Source organism: Henckelia pumila, chromosome 2, assembly GCF_033568475.1.
Source record: "Henckelia pumila isolate YLH828 chromosome 2, ASM3356847v2, whole genome shotgun sequence".
Taxonomy (NCBI): domain Eukaryota; kingdom Viridiplantae; phylum Streptophyta; class Magnoliopsida; order Lamiales; family Gesneriaceae; genus Henckelia; species Henckelia pumila.
Genome location: NC_133121.1, coordinates 171,583,272 through 171,606,036, shown reverse-complemented (window position 1 = coordinate 171,606,036; position 22,765 = coordinate 171,583,272). Strand labels below are relative to the sequence as shown.

Genomic DNA, 22,765 nt, shown 5'->3' with positions numbered 1-22,765 from the left:
CACGTTCTAAGCCTCCAAGTCTGATAAAAAATGCTGAAAATCGGAATTAAAAGTCTTAAATATAGACGAGTCCTCAAAATAAAAATTTTCTTCTTCTGAAATTTTTTCCCGAACTGCGCCGCTGGCTTGATCCGCTGAAGTTGACGGATCGAGCCAGAATTTCTCTGTCAAAATTTTCCAAAATTTTTCTCTTTTGGTCGCTCGATCGATAAAGTTTGATGGATTGAGCGAGCTCATTTTTTTCCAGCGCGCAACGTTTTTGAAAATTTTATATCTCAAGATCTAGCTGTTGGATTGAGCTGAAATTTGGATAACAGTTTTAAAACATCTTGTACTTAATTTTGAACGGTGAAGATTGGATTTGAAGCTTTCTAAAATTAAAATTGAGTTTTTATCATTGCTGCTCCGTAATTCATTGTTGCGCAATAGCTTTTCCATATTTTCCTCTCAAATTCATCTACATTTTGCTCATTCTCCTTCTTCTCCTAAATCCAATCAAAAACGATAATTAGGAAGTATAAAATGAATTAAATCAATGCAAATTCTCTTAATCATATCAATTTAACCCAAATAACCATAATAATTATCACAACAACATATTGATATTTCGATTGGGTTGTAAACCTAATATTATTTTGGAAACCGATTGTTTTGCTGGTAGGATTTGAGATTTATCGTTTAAGTTTCCATTGTTCTTTTTAATTTTATTATCGTGTTTAAGTTAACTGCATGTTTAAGCTTTGTTAGTTAGTGATTCCGGGCTGGGTTACTACATTGATATTGAGGGAGAGTTTCCGAACACTACTTCTAAAAATGCTGCTGACAAAGAACATTCTAGTATTCCTTCTCCAGCACCTCCTCCAGTGGATCTCATTGCTGAAGTCCGCCAACTACGCACATCTCATGATCTATTAACTACCATGGTTGAAAAAAATCTGGTGCAGCAGGCTGATATTGTCAAGCAACAGGGAGCAGCTATCTACGATGTTTTGGTCGGTTTTCTTCGAACAGTTATGATTACTGTTTCACCTTTGGTTGTTTCGACATAAAGGGGGAGTAAGTTTCTTTTGGTGTTTTTTCGTATGAATCTTTTTGGGACTCTAATTTTTTTTTTTTGAATGGCAGGAATTGTATCCAAAACAAGCCAAAGGGGGAAATTGTTGAATGCTATGTTCTGATTTTGTAATTTTGGCTTGTTTTGAATTTTGAATCTTGATAAAATTATGTGGTACATTGGAATATTTAATTCTATTGATATGGAAAATCATTGAAATTTAAATATGACTGGATATGAGATATATGTTGAGTTTCAAATTTTAGAATATCATCTTGATCAATACTGATTTGTTCTATGTGAAGTAGAGATAATTGTGATGTGGTGTTTCCAGATTTGAAATATATGAATTTGAGATTTTTCAGGGAACTTTGTGCTTATAAGATATGAGAAGATCATACGGTGTGGTCATGTGCAGAATATTTAGCGAGAAAATACTTATTGTCCAGTTTATGTTCTGACATTGGTTGAGACAAGAGATGTCCAGCGCCATTGTTATAAATACATCATTCGAGAGAGGGAAGTGGAGTTCTCGGGAGAGAACAGCGTGTCGAAGGGAGTTCGATTAATGACAGATTTGAAGACGAGTGGTTCTCGCCAAGTGATTCCTACTCAATAAGTCTGTTATCTAGGGCGTTGACAAAGAGGGAGTTTCTTCTATATTTGAATAAGTCCTTACTGATTGTAACATTCTTATTTTTTAGTGATTTCACTTGATATCTGGGCGTGCATGGCCCCGTAGACTTAGGTTTTTTGACCGAACTACGTAAAAATCCTTGTGTTAATCTTGTGTCATTTATTTCGTTTATACACATCTAATAAACAATGATAAAGGATTATGATTTGGCATTACAAGTAATATAACACAACATAAAATTGTATGGATTGTATAGTTAGAGAAGAAATTTTACAAGCTCGATTCCGATATTTCAGATACAATTGGATATGAAATAGGGCACGTTAATTATCACAAACTTGTTATAAAATAAAATATTATGAAACTATAAATAAACATGCTTCTTATTACACCTTGTATGGATTGTTTAGTACTGTATGCATGTGCATATTAATTCATATGGTGAAACAAAAACAGTGATACAAATAAAATAAAGCACATGGAATATTTCATTTTCTTATATATGTTACAGTTTTTAGCTAGTTTCGACTGCGGACAGCTTTTCCGACGAAAAAATTAGCGAAGCATGCCGCGACCTGTGGAAGCTTCCTAGCTAGAAGTTGATGGACGTCGAAAACGTCTGCCCGAAGGCCCAGTTCGCCGGGGCTACGTTCAAGAAAGTCTTGACGATGCCATCGGTGGTTGTAATCCTAAAAGATATGGATTGTCCATTGAGATATGCATTGGATTGCCAATTAGCTCCCCAATTTCTTGACATAATCATCCAAGTGTTTGATTTTGAACCCATTATTTGCATGGCTTGAATGGATCCAGCATTCCCAACATTGGTGATTAGCACAAGTTCAAAGTAGTCTCTTCCATTGATGGTGAATCTAACTCCCCCGCTCTTTATGCATGGGACCCTGCATGCATCCAATTAGTTGCAATATATGCTAGCTAGCTAAATGTACTATATATGAAAATTGGAAACAAGGACGTGCATATAATTCATATACGTAATTACTTTTGGTAGAGTACTGGAATGATGCCACGCTTAGAGATACCGATCTGTTGGAAAGCCGGCTGAGCCATGTCGAAGTGCTGGCGGGGCGAGTTGCACCACCCGCCGTTGTCATTAGGAAGATTCTTATTCTCAGGGCAGAAGTTGGTGGCGGTGATGGTGACGGACGCCCCCTTGATGCAGTACTGAGGCTCTTTGTTTATGTCGCAAACGATTCGGTAGCATTGCCCACAGGATGCCCCGTTGTTGAACAGCACGGTGCTCAATGCTGCAGTGTTAGTCCCATAGCCATCTGTATACAAGTTGCCATATCCACAAGCACCTCCTATATATATATCCACCACAACATGACATGTCCAATTTTAATTTATTTAGTCGATCGAACGATTTATATATATATATATATATATAAAGTTTTGATCATATGAGCTACCACCATGAGCAACTACGTGAGCAACAGCTGATGTGGCAATCACTCATTGGATGTCCAAGGTGTCACGTCAGCTGTTGCTCACGTAATTGCCCATTTGATCAATACTATATATATATATATATACATATATATATAATCCACTCATAATTATAACGGATCAAGTTTACGAGATCGATGTCTCACCCGACCCAACCCCACTTATGAAAAACATATATATTATTTTTTATATTAAAATTATTACTTTTTACTATAGACATGTCTTTGCTTATATAAAAATTAAAATAGGATGAAATTCGATATATTTTAATTTTTTTTTTATGTAAAATCAAATATTTGTTCGGTTGGAAAAAATATTTCCTTTATACTAGTATGTCATCAACATCAACAACATATATTTTGCTATATCTGAAATTAAATATTATAAATGAATGGCATATTTTATTAACAAAAACAGTCTAAAATTTTCGAAGATTACTTGGGATTCATTCGTGCATATAACATAAAATGGAATGATAGTTTGGGAAAATTACATTTTTCCCCCTAATCTTATATGATTTTCTTTTTTCTGTTTTGATCCTCTGTATATATCATCTTTAATCTTAGTTCATGTGTGCGCCATGCCATGTCAATGCTGCCTATATATCGGTAGCACATCAGTTCCAAGTCGAAAAACAATTAAGATTGGAAAAAAGATATCTTCAAATTGAAATTTGATAATATAGAAAACATTTAAAAATATTGGAAAAAAATATATATTAAAATTAAAATTTGATAATATAAAAAACCCGAGTAATAATTTTTTCTAATATTTAAAACATAAACGAAAGAAGTGTACCCATCGTTCCGGAGGCGTCACTGCCACCATAGAAAGTCGCATAAGCTGGAGTCGTGCCGGAAGCTGTGATAGCATTTATATGCACTGTTAAATAACACAATTGAACCATGATCGATACTGCTAGAATGACTCTTTTTGCCATTTTTCTCCTTTTTATTAATTTTTTTTTTCAATTTTTTTCCCAAATGCCTAATGTATGTTAGGAGGAAAATGACAAGATATATATATATGATTATTGCAAAAGAGTTTGTGCTTCATTTATAGGTGAAAGAACTCTAGAGTTGAATGAGAAAACATTTTTGTAAAAAAAATTCAATTTTCAATTGAAGTATTATCTCAGAGAATCCTGATTCCTGAATTAATCAAATATTTATTAACTTTCACATTCTTTTAATTTCTCCAATCATTTCGACCTCACATGGATCTCCATTTGAATGCATCAAATTTGCATTATAAAATTAATCTATTTCATATATTTTAAAGGGAATGATTGTAACTTGTATGAAAGAAAAATAAATTAAATTATAATTGATATTAGTTTCCCTTGATGTGACTTTTGCATGTGCTAATATTTGACATTATTTGGCATATCTCCATTATTCATTCTCATGTGTGACGCACATAATTAATTACGTTTCAAGAGGTTAATTATTTAAGCCTAACGTGACACAAAGAAAACCTAGCGGCCGGTTTTTCCAGTTGTGATTTTGCCTAGTGGTTTCTTGAACATGTAGGCGAAAGATATATAGGTGATCTTGCATTTCTATTTTTTGGTATATTATAAACAATATGGGATCTCAATTACATTAAGTGTCGATCGTTTTCCTATTAGTGATGATTATTGTATCTCAACACTTATAGTTTAGTCGAGCACAATAAATATCATGAAGCACATCATTAATCTCGAACTTATGATAATTTATCTATATCGTATGTACGGTGTGTCTATCAACTTAGAAAAGTTTTTTTTTCATTAATAAAAAAAAATCATAAAAGCTATTTTAGAAAATCACAAAAAATTTTGTGAGACAGTCTTACCGATCAATTTTATGAGATAGGTATATGTATTATTTTTTATGTAAAAAAAAACATTACATTTTATTGTGATTGGTCCGTCTCACTGATAAAGATCCATGATATTGTTGGTTTTTTATGTTCGATGCGCAGCGAAAATTTGTGAAAAAATAAAATTAAACGACTTTTAATTTTTTTTTTCACGAAAAAACAGTTTTATATAGATCGAACAAAGGATCTAGTTTAATTATAAAAACTTCACAAGTTCTCTTATAATTAAAGATGCAAAATATTATAATAAATTTAATGATTAAGAATCTATTATATGGAATAGGAATCGTTACCAAAATTTCTCTGGATGATTCACTACTTGTATGTGATCGGCTCTTCTGGAATTCCTTCAGTTCCATGGTCTTCCTCACCAATCTTCAAATCAATCAACGGACAATAGTGTGGGCTAACTCTTTCAATTTTTCTCACAAAATTATTAACTAAAATTTTTCACAAAAATTCTAATCTGACAAGAGGAAAACTTTTTCATCGATTCTTCTTGAAATTTTGAAGACTATTTTTATAGATTAAAAATTGAACCGATCAAATCTTTTCAATTTTTAATTCTTAAAATTCAAATCAAAACAAAATCAAATCTCAACTAATTTGAGATTTACGTAACTTTTGAATTTTAAATTTGTAACCAAATTTGAAACCCAAAAATTATGGTTCTTAAAATCTAGAAACAAAACTAATTCAATATTTAGATTTTGTAAATATAGTCAAATATCTAATATTTGATGTCTATTAAAAATCAAACATGTTTGAATTTCTATAGAATCAGATAACCATATCCAATTTTAATAATAAAAATATTTGGCATTCAAATAATTATCAAACATCTCAAAATTATCTAAAATAATTATTATCTCTCTTTCCAAAACATATTATTTGTAATCAAATTACAAATATAAAATATATAACCTTATTAAATAATAAACCGTTTATTATTTAATCAATTTGTGAGAATTAATAATTAATCATATTAATTATTTAAGAGTATCCATTGTGATTGCGTGAAGATGGTTTGGGGACCATGGACCCATAATCTCAAGCTCCAATAAATTTAGACAAAATTAATTAAAGTTCTTTAATTAATTATCTAATTTATTAGTTCCAAGGTTACTCCACTAAAAACCCGAAACTGCACTCTTGAGAAATATGGAACATGCTTACCCAAATATTTGAAGAGTCTATCGATATAATCATTACATGTTAATCAATCCTCCGTTCATGGTTCACAATTAGAGCTGGGTGAAATTACCGTTTTACCCCTCTGTTTGTATGTAAAACCTTAAGTACCATTGATCCACTAGTGAACAGTTAATTCATAATCTAATTATGAATTAGAGCGCTCAAACTGTTCAGTGCTAGAACCAATAGTACTCAAGGGAACCATTTTAACATCCTTTCAGAAGTTACGGATTCCATGTCTGTAAATCATATTCCCAGCTGAATGTATTTATGAGTCTCCAAAATATAAGTATTAAATCTATTACTAAAATAAAATTTAACGAACAAATCAAGAAACACATTAACACAAACAATGAGTCTATGATTACTCAGGATTGAGATTGATCTACATAAGATCATCTTAATGATGTTGATTAAAGTCTTTATAACGGTACTTAAATAAAGACTCTAAAATCACATCCGGTCATTGTCCTATATAATCAAATAATATAAAATGACTCTACTTAGTGTCCCCACACTGAAAGTTTGGATAAAACTTTCATATTCAAAATATCAATAGACCGATTAATGATTACCAATTAAAGATTCATACTTTAATCAATCATGGACATTTTAAATATATTATCTATGATTTTAATCCTCATGTATATAACAATTTTATATACTAAAATCACATCAACTATAATATATTATGGATTTTATATAGATATCCATTTTTAAGCAAAACGGCATAAAACAATCAAACAATAGAATAAATAATTCTTTTATTTAAAATTAACAATTAATAACAAATATCTGTTTTATGGGCATATTTTCAACAAACTACCAATTGCCCTAAATCAGATGAGACATATCTCTAATACCCATTCCCTCTAAGTGACCCATAAACATTTTTTTAGGTAACGTCTTGGTGAATGGATCTGCAAGGTTCTCTTTTGACGCTATCTTCATAACGCTGACATTTCCTCGATGTTCAATCTCCCTAATGAGATGGTATTTCCTTTCAATATGCTTGCCTATTTTATGGATCCTTGGTTCTTTTAAATTTGCCACAGCCCCACTATTGTGTTGGAAAACGGTGATCAGATCAATCAGAATTGATACCCGGTGCAGTGGAAGTTTAAAAAATTTTATATGGAACAATTCCATATCATGGGTATCAAAACTTTACGATTAAATTGTGCGTGTAAAAATTAAATAACAATTAAATTTTTACCTTGAAATCTCGAAACGAGATTATGGACACCAACAGATTACTCTGCTCTTGTTGTATATCTCAGGAACTGATAGACGAACAATTCTTCAATCAGGTCCACGAACAGAAGTTTAATCCCTTTGATAGATTGCACTAGAAAATCTATCAGAAGTTTCTACGAAGAGAATTAACGAATTTGATCCGTTAAACCAGACTGCAAATTCGAAATTCACAGGCTGGAATTTTTAGAGAGAAAACACAGAGAGGGGCGGCCACTATAGGTCTCAAAAACCCTAGTGTTCGAAATTATGAGCCTCTGTTGTGTAATTTCTGTACTGCAATAACTTATTTATAATGTGGGCTGCTAACAGCTTAGGGCCCATTAGTCATAAGTTCAAGCCTGACAAGCAAAGCCCGCATGTTCAGAAATTAATATAAAATTCATCGTGACTCAGATTGATAAACCAATTTCACCAATGTGCACAGAAACCATTTCTGCATCTTTTAAAGTCAAGATAAATTTTCTGAATCCGAATTCAGTGATTTCCAAAAATGCCCATCCCTATGTCATTTTAGGAAATCTTACTCTTCTACTCTGATATAAGAAGTCCCACTTCTTACAACCAAAACCGCGGACTTTATCCACTCGATAAATGATAACCACTTGGAAAGTCCGGATAGGGTAGTTCGATCATTCATCGTATGAATATCCATTTGCATGCTTTGAACATCTCTATGTTCCATACCAATGAAACGTGGTACTCGGCATCGCAAATGCTAGTCTCAATCTTGAGCGATCCTTATCCTTATTAACGGACGGCTCAATCGACTAGGAACTGTTTAGAATATACAGTGACTATAAGATGTGTTTCATGATAGCCATCCCCATGTGTCACCACATCTTACATACACTATAGTATATTCAAGGTCTTCATCTAAACATCTTATAGTATGTCACAACATAATAATATGATAAAAGATAAAGTAAATGCCATTATAAAAGTGTAAATTATATTAAACAAAAGATTGTTTATACATAGAGTCATAAAAGCCCTTAGCCACAAGTTGGCTCACCGGGCACCCACTCTTTCAATCTCCCACTTATCCTAAAGCCAACTATTCATACTACGCAGTCCCATTGCTTCGCGATATTTGTCAAATAATGGTCCTGGCAAGGGCTTAGTAAGTGGATCAGCGATATTGACTGCAGAGGCCACTTTCTCGACAGTGATGTCTCCTCTTTCCACGATCTTCCGGATGATGTGGTATTTCCTCAGTACGTGTTTGGATCTTTGATGAGACATTGGTTCCTTTGCCTGAGCAACGGCACCCGTGTTGTCACAGTACACCGGGACTGGACCAACAACTTCAGGAATAACGCCCAACTCTTGGACGAAATTCCTCATCCAAACGGCCTCTTTAGCAGCAGCTGATGCCGCAATTTATTCTGCCTCAGTGGTGGAATCCGCTGTGGTGTCCTGCTTGGAACTCTTCCAAGAGACAGCACCGCCATTGAGCATGAACACAAATCCAGAGGTTGACTTCGAGTCATCCACGTCACTTTGGAAGCTAGAGTCGGTATAGCCTTCCAATTTCAGTTCTCTTCCTCCATATACCATGAACATATTCTTAGTCCTTCATAAGTACTTAAGAATGTCCTTCACGGCTTTCCAGCATTTGACTGGGATTGGCTTGATATCTGCTCATGACACTCAGAGCAAATGCTACATCCGGTCTGGTAGATATCATCCCATACATGATACTACCAATGGCTGACGCATATGGTACATGTGTCATTTTCTCTATCTCTTCATCAGTCTTGGGACACATAGACTTGGATAGAGAAACTCCATGACACATAGGTAGATGTCCTCTCTTGGACCCATCCAGTGAAAACCTTTTCAATATTGTGTCGATGTAGGTTGCTTGAGTGAGTCCTATCATTCTCTTAGATCTATCTCTATAGATCTGTATCCCTAGAATATAGGATGCCTCACCCAAATCCTTCATCGAGAATCTACCTGATAACCATATCTTTGTTGACTGCAACATCCCTACATCATTCCCAATGAGTAAGATGTCATCAACATAAAGTACTAAGAATGTCACAGCATCCTTAACTACTTTCTTGTACATGCACGGTTCCTCCGGGTTCTTGATGAAACCAAAATCCTTTATTGTTTCATCAAATTTCTGGTTCCAACTTCTTGATGCTTGTTTGAGACCATAGATTGATCTCTGAAGCTTGCATACCTTATGCTCGCTTCCCATGGATGTGTATCCCTCAGGCTGCGTCATATAGATCTCTTCCTTAATGTTTCCATTAAGAAATGCAGTCTTCACATCCATTTGCCATATCTCATAGTCATACCAAGCAGCTATGGCAATAAGGATTCTTATGGACTTGAACATTGCAACTGGTGAAAAGGTTTCATCATAGTCAACTCCTTGTCTTTGAGTATAACCTTTCGCCACCAATCGTGCCTTGTAGGTCAATACCTTACCATCAGGCCCAAGCTTTCTCTTGTAGATCCATTTACACCCTATTGGAACAATTCCATCGGGAGGATCTACTAAAGACCAAACTTGGTTTGTATGCATCGAATCTATTTTCGACTGCATAGCTTCAAGCCATAAATTTGAATTCGCATCAGAAATTGCTTCCTTGAAATTTCTTGGATCACATCCAACGTCGGGTTCATCTTGATCCCCTTCAAGAAGAAGACCATATCGAATAGGAGGTCTAGAAGTCCTCTCGGATCTTCTAGGTATAGGCGTGTCCATCAATGGTTCCTGAGGTGTAGGATCATTATTTTGTATCTTGGGTTCTTCTCGAATTTCTTCGAGTTCCATCATCTCGCCTTTCTTATCCAATAAGAACTCCTTCTCCAAGAAGGTGGCATTCCTCGAAACAAACACTTTTGTTTCAGTAGGATGATAGAAATAATATCCGATTGAATTCTTCGGATACCCTACAAAATAACATAAGGTGGATCGACTATCCAACTTATCTCCCACTGTCTGCTTCACGTAAGCAGGACATCCCCAAATCCTCATGTACGAATACTTAGGAGCTTTGCCATTCCATAACTCGTATAGTGTTTTATCCACTGCTTTGGTGTGGACGTTGTTCAACAACAATACCGCCGTTTCAAGCGCGTAGCCCCAAAACGAAGGTGGAAGCTCAGTGAAGCTCATCATGGATCGAACCATGTCCAACAAAGTTTGATTACGACGCTCCGATACACCATTCAGCTGAGGTGTCATAGGAGGAGTCCACTGAGAGAGAATCCCATTCTCTTTCAGATAGTCCAAAAACTCGGTACTTAAGTATTCTCCACCTCGATCCGATCGAAGTGCTTTAATACTTTTACCTAGCTTGTTTTCTACTTCAGCCTTGAATTCTTTGAACTTTTCAAATGCTTCAGACTTATATTTCATTAAATATAAATACCCATACCTTGAATAATCATCGGTAAAGGTAATGAAGTAGGTGTGGCCAAATTGAGTACCAATTCTAAATGGACCACAAACATCTGTATGGATCAAATCCAACAGATTTTGACTACGCTCAGGTTTCCCCTTGAATGGAGATTTAGTCATTTTTCCTTTCAGGCAGGATTCACAAGTAGGTAGAGAGTTAATATCAGACATATCAAACGTGCCCTCTCCCACTAGCTTGTTCATCCTCCTTGAGGAAATATGACCTAGCCTAGCATGCCAAAGGTTTACCGGGTTTTGACTATCAATTTTCCTTTTGTTCGTTGTTACCGGTTTATCAACATAATTTATTGGAACGTCTTTTCATTTTAAGTTATATAGATCGTTTTCAAGTTGTCCATTTCCAATCAAACATTCATTCTTGTAAATATTGCAAATCTCATTCACAAAATTGCAAGAAAAACCATCTCTATCAAGCATAGAAACAGAAATAATGTTTTTAATCAAATCTGGAACAAATAAAATATCTCTCAAAAGTAACTTAAAATCGTTCTGCAAAATTAAATAAACGTCTCCCACAGCTTTGGCTTCAACTCTAGAACCATTTCCGAGTCTCAGCTGGGTCTCACCCATTCTAAGCTTGCGACTTCTTGTCATCACCTGCAAATCATTGCAAATGTGAGATCCACATCCGGTATCCAATACCCAAGAAGTAGTATTAAGTGAAACATTTATTTCAATATAAAACATAGCCTTCACAATTCGCAACTGCTCTAGATATTCCTTGCTGTTACGTTTCCAATGACCGGGTTTCTTGCAGTGATGGCAAACATCCTTGGACTTTTCCATGTTTGAAGCCTTTGTCTTGTTCTTCTTCTCGGGTCCGGTTTTCTTGGATGGGTCAGAACGTTTCTTACCCTTTGTACTTGGCCCCTTCTTAGCAGAAGAAGAGGAGTCCACCAAGAGAACTGGTTTATCCTTCTTTAAAGTGGCTTCATATGTTACAAGCATATTGACCATCTCTTCAAGGGAGGCCTCTATCTTGTTCATATTGAAATTCACCACAAAACCGTCAAACGATGAAGGAAGAGAGAGAAGTAATAAGTCCACATTGAGTTCATGCTCCAATACCAAATCAAGCGTTACCAACTTCTGAATGAGCCAAATCACGCGTACCCCATGATCACGGACCAAAGTCCCTTCACGCATGCGACACGTCATTAACTCTTTTATAGTAGCGAACCTTTCAGCTCTCGATTGAGCCCCAAAAAGTTCCTTGACTTGTACGTGAATGTCAGCAGCATTAACGGTATCCTCAAATCGCCTCTGGAGTTCATCAGACATCGAAGCTTGCATATAGCATTTGGCCTTGATATCATGGTCCCACCATATATCAAGTTTGGCCAACTCTTCCGGACTTATATCAGCTGGTGCTTCCTTCGGAGGAGATTTTTCTAACACGTAGAGCATCTTCTCCGAGGTCAAGACAATCTTCAACTTACGGAACCATTCTGTATAGTTTGCGCCAGTCAGTTTATTTTGTTCAAGAATAGAGAATAGTGGATTGCGCGAATTCATCTTAATGAAATACTGAAAAGAAACAGACAATAATCAGTGATTGTTTAATTAATTTACTAAGGCATAAAATAGGCGAAATTTATTTTATGAATCTCACTCCCACTATTTTAACGATTTCACTACCCTCTAGTGAAAACGGGAAATTGTTTTCCTTAGTGGGAACATGGAGTCCAATTGACAAACTATGGTCCCGAATAATATCAGCCAACCATAATTTTCAAAAGGTAGAGCCCAATTGCTTCCAAAGCAACCTCCACGTTTTTACCTCATGTCCAATAAGGGCCCAATAATATGACGCCGTTTATTGTGACACGTCAAGATGACCCATCAATATTAAGTTGTGATGGACGGTCGCCATGTGGATCCCCCAATAATATGAGCCGATCCCATGTGAGTTCCACTCAACTTACAACATGTCTCGATCCAATGTACAGCTTTTCGACGAACGGGCCCCCCCAATAATATGAGCCGGACCATATCCGCGGGTAGCATCTCATACATTGATCGTTGATGGAAGGTAGGAACATTTAAACAATATTTAAATTTCTTTTATTTATCTTGATATCAATTTTAAATCATATTTAAAATGAGGAATTTTAATTTTGAAAATTTGTCTCATCATTTAAAATTTGTATGCTTGCGGAATTCATACAATTTAGTCTAAACATGCATACAACGATAATATCATATATTATATTTTAGGATGATCGATTCCATTACTAATCGACCCGTGGTTGCCAATCACGAGTCTAAGTCCAATCCTAGGTAATATGCAGGTATGCAATGCAATCCTATTACATTGAGCTTCCAATTTACATTTCTTCAGTCTTTATTGTCTGCTGGGCCCACCTTTGTCTTCAAATCTTCATCTCCCACTAAGTCTAATATATTTACAATAAATAACTATGACAAGTAGGGGATACATTTTAAGGGGTGGGAACGGGCCATAAACCAGACCCACTTTTATTACATATGACAATTCATATTGGGACATAAACCAGTCCCATTAATAAATCCAACAACAATAAAAACAAATATAAATTCCCTAACATACACCTACAAAATTGGTCATGACAATCGATCATCCTTATCCAATAATATTTAATTCAAAATTAATTTATTGGATAACATGCAATGGCAATTAAATTAAAAAGGATAAAATCATATTACATATATAAAATCTTATTTTACATACAAAATCATATTTTATCTTTTTATCAAATAAAATCATGTTTTACATATAAAATCCAATTTTATACATAAAATCATATTTTACTCAATATTTCCATAAGATCATATCTTATCATCAATTGTACCAAAAATAATTAATTTCATAAAATTTGATTTAACGGATAAAATCTATAAATTTTCCAAAAATTCAAATTTATCCAAAAATCAATTTTAAAATTTTCGGACTCGAACAATTCGATCCGACGCCTCGTGGACCAATCAAAAACAATTTTTGATCGGACCAAAAATAGAATTTTAACATATTAAAATTTTAATTAAAAATTAAAAATAAATTTTCCCGGGCCGCCCGGGATCCGCGCCCCAAAAGGGGCTCGGGCCGGGCAGCCCGTCGCTGCCCCTTGGGCAGCGACGATCGCTGCCCTGGACAGCGCCGTGCGCTGCGCTGCCCAAGGGCAGCGACCATCGCTGCCCTTGGGCAGCGATCCAATCACTGCCCCGGGCAGCGATCCAATCGTTGCCCGTGTTTTGCCCGTCGAAAAATTTAATTTTAAAATTTGTTTTGTTTCAAAAACCGAGGCTTAAAATTTTTTGTACAATTGATTAATTTAATCGCTTGATCTGAGCAACCTGGCTTTGATACCACTGTTGGAAAACGGTGATCAGATCAATCAGAATTGATACCCGGTGCAGCGGAAGTTTAAAAAATTTTATATGGAACAATTCCATATCATGGGTATCAAAACTTTACGATTAAATTGTGCGTGTAAAAATTAAATAACAATTAAATTTTTACCTTGAAATCTCGAAACGAGATTATGGACACCAACAGATTACTCTGCTCTTGTTGTATATCCTAGGAACTGATAGACGAACAATTCTTCAATCAGGTCCACGAACAGAAGTTTAATCCCTCTGATAGATTGCACTAGAAAATCTATCAGAAGTTTCTACGAAGAGAATTAACGAATTTGATCCGTTAAACCAGACTGCAAATTCGAAATTCACAGGCTGGAATTTTCAGAGAGAAAACACAGAGAGGGGCTGCCACTATAGGTCTCAAAGACCCTAGTGTTCGAAATTATGAGCCTCTGTTGTGTAATTTCTGTACTGCAATAACTTATTTATAATGTGGGCTGCTAACAGCTTAGGGCCCATTAGTCATAAGTTCAAGCCTGACAAGCAAAGCCCGCATGTTCAGAAATTAATATAAAATTCATCGTGACTCAGATTGATAAACCAATTTCACCAATGTGCACAGAAACCATTTCTGCATCTTTTAAAGTCAAGATAAATTTTCTGAATCCGAATTCAGTGATTTCCAAAAATGCCCATCCCTATGTCATTTTAGGAAATCTTACTCTTCTACTCTGATATAAGAAGTCCCACTTCTTTATTCACTAAATTTAACTCTTTAAATTTAATTACCTCAACGGGGATTAAAAATCCATTACTCGTGTGACCCTCAATGGTTCAGGGATACAGCTAGCCGTGGGCTCACAACTCCTTGTGATTCGGAACAACAATTTCCGACTTGCCCATCGAATCATGGTAAGAGCGCCTAGCAACATCGCCCCATGATTCCCTAGGTATCACTGATAGTGCCTGCAAGAACCAATAGATTTTGGTTAGCGTACAGTACGGTCCCTTCATCCATATATCCCGATCGAATCAACAACCATTGGTAAATCGAGAGTCGTTCGAGATTCGATAACTATGCAATGCATCTCGAAGATCAAATAGTGACATCGCATGTGCTACTAAGAAACCATTTCTTAAAACACATCATGTACTATGGCCAGAGATTCGTCACACTAATATCTCCTCAGATTGCATAGGATATCCACACTAGCAAGTATGTGGTGAATCCTTGACAACAAAGCATCGACTCCTATATGTGTCATAACTGTACCCAATCCCGACACCTGATGACCCCAATAGAGTCGGTAAACGAGTCAAAGTACAGTACTAGCATATAGAGTCTCAATGATGTTTCAAGTAGTAAGGACTAATGGTGTAAAACCAAAACCGCGGACTTTATCCACTCGATAAATGATAACCACTTGGAAAGTCCGGATAGGGTAGTTCGATCATTCATCGTATGAATATCCATTTGCATGCTTTGAACATCTCTATGTTCCATACCAATGAAACGTGGTACTCGGCATCGCAAATGCTAGTCTCAATCTCGAGCGATCCTTATCCTTATTAACGGACGGCTCAATCGACTAGGAACTGTTTAGAATATACAGTGACTATAAGATGTGTTTCATGATAGCCATCCCCATGTGCCACCACATCTTACATACACTATAGTATATTCAAGGTCTTCATCTAAACATCTTATAGTGTGTCACAACATAATAATATGATAAAAGATAAAGTAAATGCCATTATAAAAGTGTAAATTATATTAAACAAAAGATTGTTTATACATAGAGTCATAAAAGCCCTTAGCCACAAGTTGGCTCACCGGGCACCCACTCTTTCATATTGTCACAATACAAGGTTAATGGTTTATCCATATTTGGAACTACTTTCAGATCAGTGTAGAACTTTTTGAACCAAACTGATTCTTTAGCGGCTTCACAAGCTGCTATATATTCTGCCTACATGGTAGAGTCTGCTATGCTGGATTGTTTAATACTTCTCTACACAACTGCTCCACCACCAAGGGTGAATATTGATCCGGACGTTGATTTTCGAGAGTCTTTATCTGATTGAAAATCAGAATCAGTATATCCCAAAGGATTTAGGACTCCTCCTGAATAGACAAGCATATAGTTTTTGGTTCTTCGAAGATACTTCAGAATATGCTTTACTGCAACCCAATGATCCAATCCTGGCTTTGAATGGTACCGACTAACCATTCCCAATGCATAGCAAATATCAGGCCTAGTGCACAACATAGCATACATTAGGCTTCCTACTGCTGATGCATATGGGATACGTCTCATATGTTCTTCCTCTTGTGGTGTCTTGGGACACTGTTCCTTATATAAAGTAATTCCATGTCGGGTTGGCAAAAGACCCTTCTTAGAATTTTGCATCGAAAAACGTGCAAGCACTTTATCAATATAAGTTGCTTGAGACAAAGCTAGGAGTCTATTCTTCCTATCCCGAATAATTTGGATTCTAAGAACATAACTCGCTTCTCCCAAATCTTTCATTTGGAATTGTTCGGCCAACCATCATTTTACATCATATAACAATTCTACGTCATTTCCAATGAGTAAAATGTCATCGACATAAAGGACTAAGAAAACCACACTTTTAGAATTGATGAGCTTGTAAACACAAGGTTCATCCATATTCTGTTGGAACACATAAGTCTTGATGATCTCATCAAACCTAAAATTCCAAGACCTAGATGCTTGTTTAAGTCCATAGATGGACCTTTTAAGCTTGCAAACCTTTTGCTCTTGGTCTTTTACCATGAATCCTTCTGGTTGCATCATATAAATGCTTTCTTCAAGATGACCATTCAAAAACGCCGTCTTGACATCCATTTGCCAAATCTCATAGTCGAAACTAGCTGCAATAGACAAGAGAATGCGGATAGACTTTATCATGGCAACTGGAGAGAAAGTCTCTTCATAATTAACTCCTTCCTTTTGGGTATAACCCTTTGCCACTAATCTAGCTTTGAAAGTCTCTACTTTCCCATCCACACATCTCTTTTTCTTGAAGACCCATTTATACCCTATGGACCTGACATCTTCAGGTGGATCTACAAGTTTCCAGACTGAGTTGGAGTACATCGACTCCATATCTTGGTTCATGGCTTCTTGCCATTTTTCTTTATCAAGATCGTTCATTGCATGTTGATATGTCAATGGATCATCATAATTGGTATCAGCTACAACAACATTTGTTTCACCATCTTGTTTATAGCGAGTAGGAGTTTTAATAACTCTCCCACTACGTCTAGGTACCAAACTTTCCTGATTAGGAACAGTGGTTTCCTCTGTTTCCCTATTGTCTTCTACAGACATTGGTTTTGGAATGGTCTGATCATTTAGCAACTCCTCGAGTACAAATTTACTACGAGGCTTGAAGTTAGTCATATAGTCATTCTCAAGAAAAGTAGAATTTGTTGATACAAATACTTTCTTTTCTTGTGGACTATAAAATAAACCTCCTCTGGTGCCTTTTGGATAGCCAACAAATAGACACACTTCTGTTCGTGATTCCAGTTACCCAAATTTTCCTTTTAGTACATGAGCTGGACATCCCCAGATATGAAAATGACGCAATCTTGGTTTACGTCCATTCCATAATTCTATTGGGGTTTTAGGGATAGACTTTGATGGTACTGCATTCAAAATGTAAAGCGCTGTTTGTAATGAATATCCCCAAAAGGATGTAGGTAGTGAGGCATAGCTCATCATGGATCTCACCATGTCTAACAAAGTCCGATTCCTTCTTTCAGCAACACCGTTTTGTTGCGGAGTTCTAGGAACCGTGAGATGGGATATGATCCCTTTCTCAATTAAGTGATTATTGAACTCAGTATCAATATATTCACCACCTCGATCTGATCGAAGTATTTTCAGTGAATTTCCTAATTGCTTTTTAGCTTCAGCTAGAAATTCCTTAAACTTTCCAAAAGTTTCAGATTTTCTTTGCATTAGATAAACATATCCATATCTTGAATAATCATCAATAAAAGTGATGAAATATTCATAACCTCCTCGTGCTTGTACATTTAATGGTCCACACACATCGATATGTACTAGCTCAAGTGGTCTTTTGGCCCTTTCACCCTTTGACAAGAAAGGTCTCTTAGTCATTTTGCCTTCTAGACAAGATTCACAAACTGGTAGAGTGTCAACAATTAACTTTCTCAAAGGACCATCCTTTGTTAATCTATTAATCTTATCCAGATTGATATGACATAATCTAAGATGCCATAAATATGTTTCATCACTGTTTGCAAGCTTTTGCCTTTTGTTAGACTTCGGATAAGCTACTTTGAACAATTCAGTATTTAGAGATAAACGTTCACAAGGCTTAAGGATACAACCCGTTTTCCATACATGCATGACAAATTTCGAGACCATTTTTCGAAATAGAAATTCCAATATTATAAAAAGAAATCCCAAAAAATTTTTCATGCAATTTAGAAATAGAAATCAAATTCCTACAAAAACCGGGAATAAAATAAACATTGTTCATAACCAAATATTTATTTTCAAAATTTAAACGGGCGACTCCCACAGCCTTGACAGAAACTAATTCCCCATTGCCAACTCTTAGTGTCACCTCCCCTTCAGCAAGCTCCCTCGAAGAACTAAGCAGCTTCATAGAAGAACAAACATGATTAGTTGCTCCTGAATCAATTATCCAGTTGGAGGAATCATTCTCCACTAAACAAGCTTCTAATACAAGTAAATCAAATTTACCGTTATTTTTCTCCTTCAGCTCCACGAGGTATCGTGGACAGTTTTTTTTCCAATGTCCATCTACTCCGCAATGGAAACACTTTCCTTTTGGCTTCTTCTCAGCCTTCTTGTTGTTGGGTTTGATGATCTTAGCCCCAATCTTGGGCTTTTTGAACTTACCACCAAGCTTTCCACCCTTAGCCTTTTTATTCTTCAAACCTTTTGAAGAAGATGGCTTATCTGCAACATTTGCTTTAGACTTATTTTTTACAATTCCCGAGATGGATTCAAAAGTTTGAAGTTCATTCAGTAGTTGAGTCATCCCATAATTCAACTTATTCATAATATAGTTTCTTGTGAATGGGATGAAGTCACTAGAGAGCGAATTCAGAATAATGCTCACTTGTGTGGCTTCATCAACAACTGCCCCATGCATCTCAGCCTCAGAAAAATGATTTGTCATCTGCATGACATGATCATGAACATGAGTGCCAGCAACCATCCTAGCATTCGTGTACTTCCTTGTGGCCTCATGCCCAAACATACCTTGAAGAGATTCCATAATCTCAAAAGCAGTTTCCATGGGCTCCATCTTGATTCTTAGTGCATCAGATATGCTAGCAAGCATATATGTCTTAGCCTTGTTGTTGGACGCAATCCAACGATCATACGGTTTCTTAACAGCACGAGTGGCATTGGCGGGTGGTGCCGGTGGACATTCCTCAATAAGAACAAACCTGTTGTTCTCACTAACCAGCACAATATTAATGTTGTTTTTCCACTTGAGAAAGTTTTAACCAGTCAAATTATTGTTTGCAAGCAAAGACATGATAGGATTTCCCATTGCCATTTTATTGCTGAATTTAAATAAAACAAAAGTTATTAAATTCTTTAAAAAGAATATCTATATGAACATTTCAGAATAGTAAACTCATGCATGAATGCAAATAATAAGTACAATACCAAAATACCATTCTGTCAATAATTCAACTAACCACATACTATAATGTCGTCGTTGGGACGGTCACATAGTTTGCTTAGTTAAACCAAGACTCTTCTTGATTAATACATGTGCTACAAAAATAAATCTTATTTACACACATATTAACTACCAAAAATAAAATAAACTTTGGTCAAAAATATAATCACCAATTTGATCTCGTATCTTCATGAGTAAGACCCTTCGTTTTAAATTTTAGATTTAACTTAAGAATGCTGCCGTAAGGACTGTCAAACTTAAAATACATCTAAAATTCTATCATAAGAGATCTAGCCTTGATATTAAATCAAAACGGACACCACCCGTAGGGTAACGAAATCAAAGCGTTAAGAGGCGCCATTATAACTCTCACGTTGCATGACCAACGAAGGAGACCAATAAATAATTACTCATTATTTAATGCAGTATTATTCAAACCGGACCGGACCGACCGGTTCGACCGGGAACCGGTCGCCGGTCAGGTCCGGTTCTCTCCTAAGAATCGGAAAACCGGTCCAACCGGTCAGAACCGGTCAAGAACCGGTTGGACCGGTCAATAACCGGAAAACCGGTTCAACCCGGTTGAACCGGTTTTCGGAAATTTTTTTTATTTTTTTTTTGAAAATTTAAATTTTTATTTTTAAAACTTTAAATTTAATTTTTTTTATGTATATACATTATTATTTAAAATTTTTACTTCATTAAAAAATTTATTTTAATAGTTATTTGTTTTTTAAAAATTAATATTTCATTATTTAAATAATTTATAACTATAATTGATATTTTGAATATATTAACATCTTTATTTAGCTTTCAAATTATGACAAATATATATATTTTTGTCTATTAAATATATTTTTGAGTTTTTAAAATTCAAAATATATTATTTATTATATTATATTATATAAACGGTTTTCCGGTTGAACCGTCCGGTTAAAACGGTCCGACCGGTTGGACCGTTTTTTTTAGATAGACCAATTCGATCACCGGTCCGGTTATGAAAACACTGATTTAATGGGTATTTTATTATTAGATAACTAATTATCCAATACACCCTAGGTTTTAATAATAATATTTATTAATTAGACATCATATGTCATAATAACCGAGGATTTTTAAAATTTTAATAGAATTCTCAATTCAAAATTCTAATGTACAAAAATCAAAATTTTAGAAAAAAAAATCCAAATTAATAAACTAATTCAGATAATGCATTGCATAAATACACATAAACAATTTTATAAAATAAAAGATATGCACAACATGCTATAACGCATACGATAGACATATCTAAATATGATGCCACGTGACATATTAAGATCCATGAGCATACCGTCTAATGTATCAAACAAAAACACTAAGACATGCAATTGCAGTAAACATCCAATCCTTGCCTCAAAGGTGTTCTGGACACCAATTCATTTTTCAAAAGAAAAACAACAATTAAAATATTTAACTTCCGATAATTACGTTAATTATCAAGACTATTAAATAAATTAATTAACTGTGAACAAATTAATATTATTCTTTGAATCTGATAATTACATTAATTATCGGACCATTAATTAAATATTTAATCTATTGATAATTACATTAATTATCAAAGCTATTAAATAAATTGATTAACTTTAAATGAAACTTTAATGTTTCTGGCCATGTTAGCCGAAACACTAAGAACTCAATTTAACAAAATATAATAATCAACTAATTGATCAAATTTTTTTAAGATCAAAATATTTAATAGTTTGATAATTACATTAATTATCAAAACTATTGAATAATTAAAGTAGGACTGTTCAAAGTAAATTCCCGAGGCAATGACATCAAACGACAAAAATTCTAAAATCAACAATTGATTTAATTTTGTCCTTTGTTTTTTCGGCCAAAACATATAATGAAAGTCTGCAATACAAGCCATTTGTCAAAACAATAAAGAATTAAATTAATAGAACCATAATCATGCACGGTGAAATAAATCATACAGAACACATTCTTAAAATATGTGATAACATACAATCAAAATTTAACATGAGAAACGATTGAAAAATTTATCATAATATTTGGCAACAACCTGTCTCTGATATCAGTTGTTGGTTTTTGATGTTCGATGCGCAACGGAAATTTGTGAAAAAATAAAATTAAACGATTTTTAATTTTTTTTTCACGACAAAACAGTTTTGTATAGATCGAACAAAAGATCTAGTTTAATTATAAAAACTTCACAAGTTCTCTTATAATTAAACATGCAAAATATTATAATAAATTTAATGATTAAGAATCTAATATATGGAATATGAATCATTACCAAAATTTCTCTGGATGATTCATTATTTGTATGTGTCGGCTCTTCTGAAATTCCTTTAGTTCCACGGTCTTCCTCACCAATCTTCAAATCAACCAACGGACAATAGTATGGGCTAACTCTTTCAATTTTTCTCACAAAATTATTAACTAAAATTTTTCACAAAAATTCTAATCTGACAAGAGAGAATGAGACGTGCATATGTGTGTTTCTCTGGAAAAATTTTTGATCGATTCTTCTTGAAATTTTGAAGACTATTTTTATAGATTAAAAATTGAACCGATCAAATCTTTTCAATTTTTAATTCTTAAAATTCAAATCAAAACAAAATCAAAATCTCAACTAATTTGAGATTTACGTAACTTTTGAATTTTAAATTTGTAACTAAATTTGAAAACCAAAAATTATGGTTCTCGAAAATCTAGAAACAAAACTAATTCAAAATTTAGATTTTGTAAATATAGTCAAATATCTAATATT

The 22,765-nt window shown here is 34.7% G+C and overlaps 1 protein-coding gene across 6 annotated transcripts; it reads right to left on the bottom strand.

The window, feature by feature from the left end:
• Positions 1-2,078: 2,078 nt before the first annotated feature.
• On the bottom strand, positions 2,079-22,500 carry LOC140877093 (expansin-A1-like). 6 transcript variants are annotated; one of them, XM_073280606.1, is made up of 5 exons: positions 22,289-22,500; positions 5,318-5,399; positions 3,960-4,022; positions 2,695-3,016; positions 2,079-2,593 (listed from the first exon to the last, which is right to left on the bottom strand). In XM_073280606.1, the coding sequence occupies exons 3-5, from the start codon at positions 3,961-3,963 to the stop codon at positions 2,284-2,286; spliced, it is 636 nt and encodes a 211-aa protein (XP_073136707.1). In that variant the 5' UTR covers positions 3,964-4,022; positions 5,318-5,399; positions 22,289-22,500; the 3' UTR covers positions 2,079-2,283. The 6 variants fall into 6 exon arrangements, with proteins under 6 accessions (XP_073136707.1, XP_073136708.1, XP_073136706.1 ...); XM_073280607.1 differs by lacking the exon at positions 22,289-22,500 and having other exon boundaries at positions 3,960-4,043; positions 5,318-5,489; XM_073280605.1 differs by lacking the exon at positions 22,289-22,500 and having other exon boundaries at positions 5,318-5,489.
• Positions 22,501-22,765: the final 265 nt, after the last annotated feature.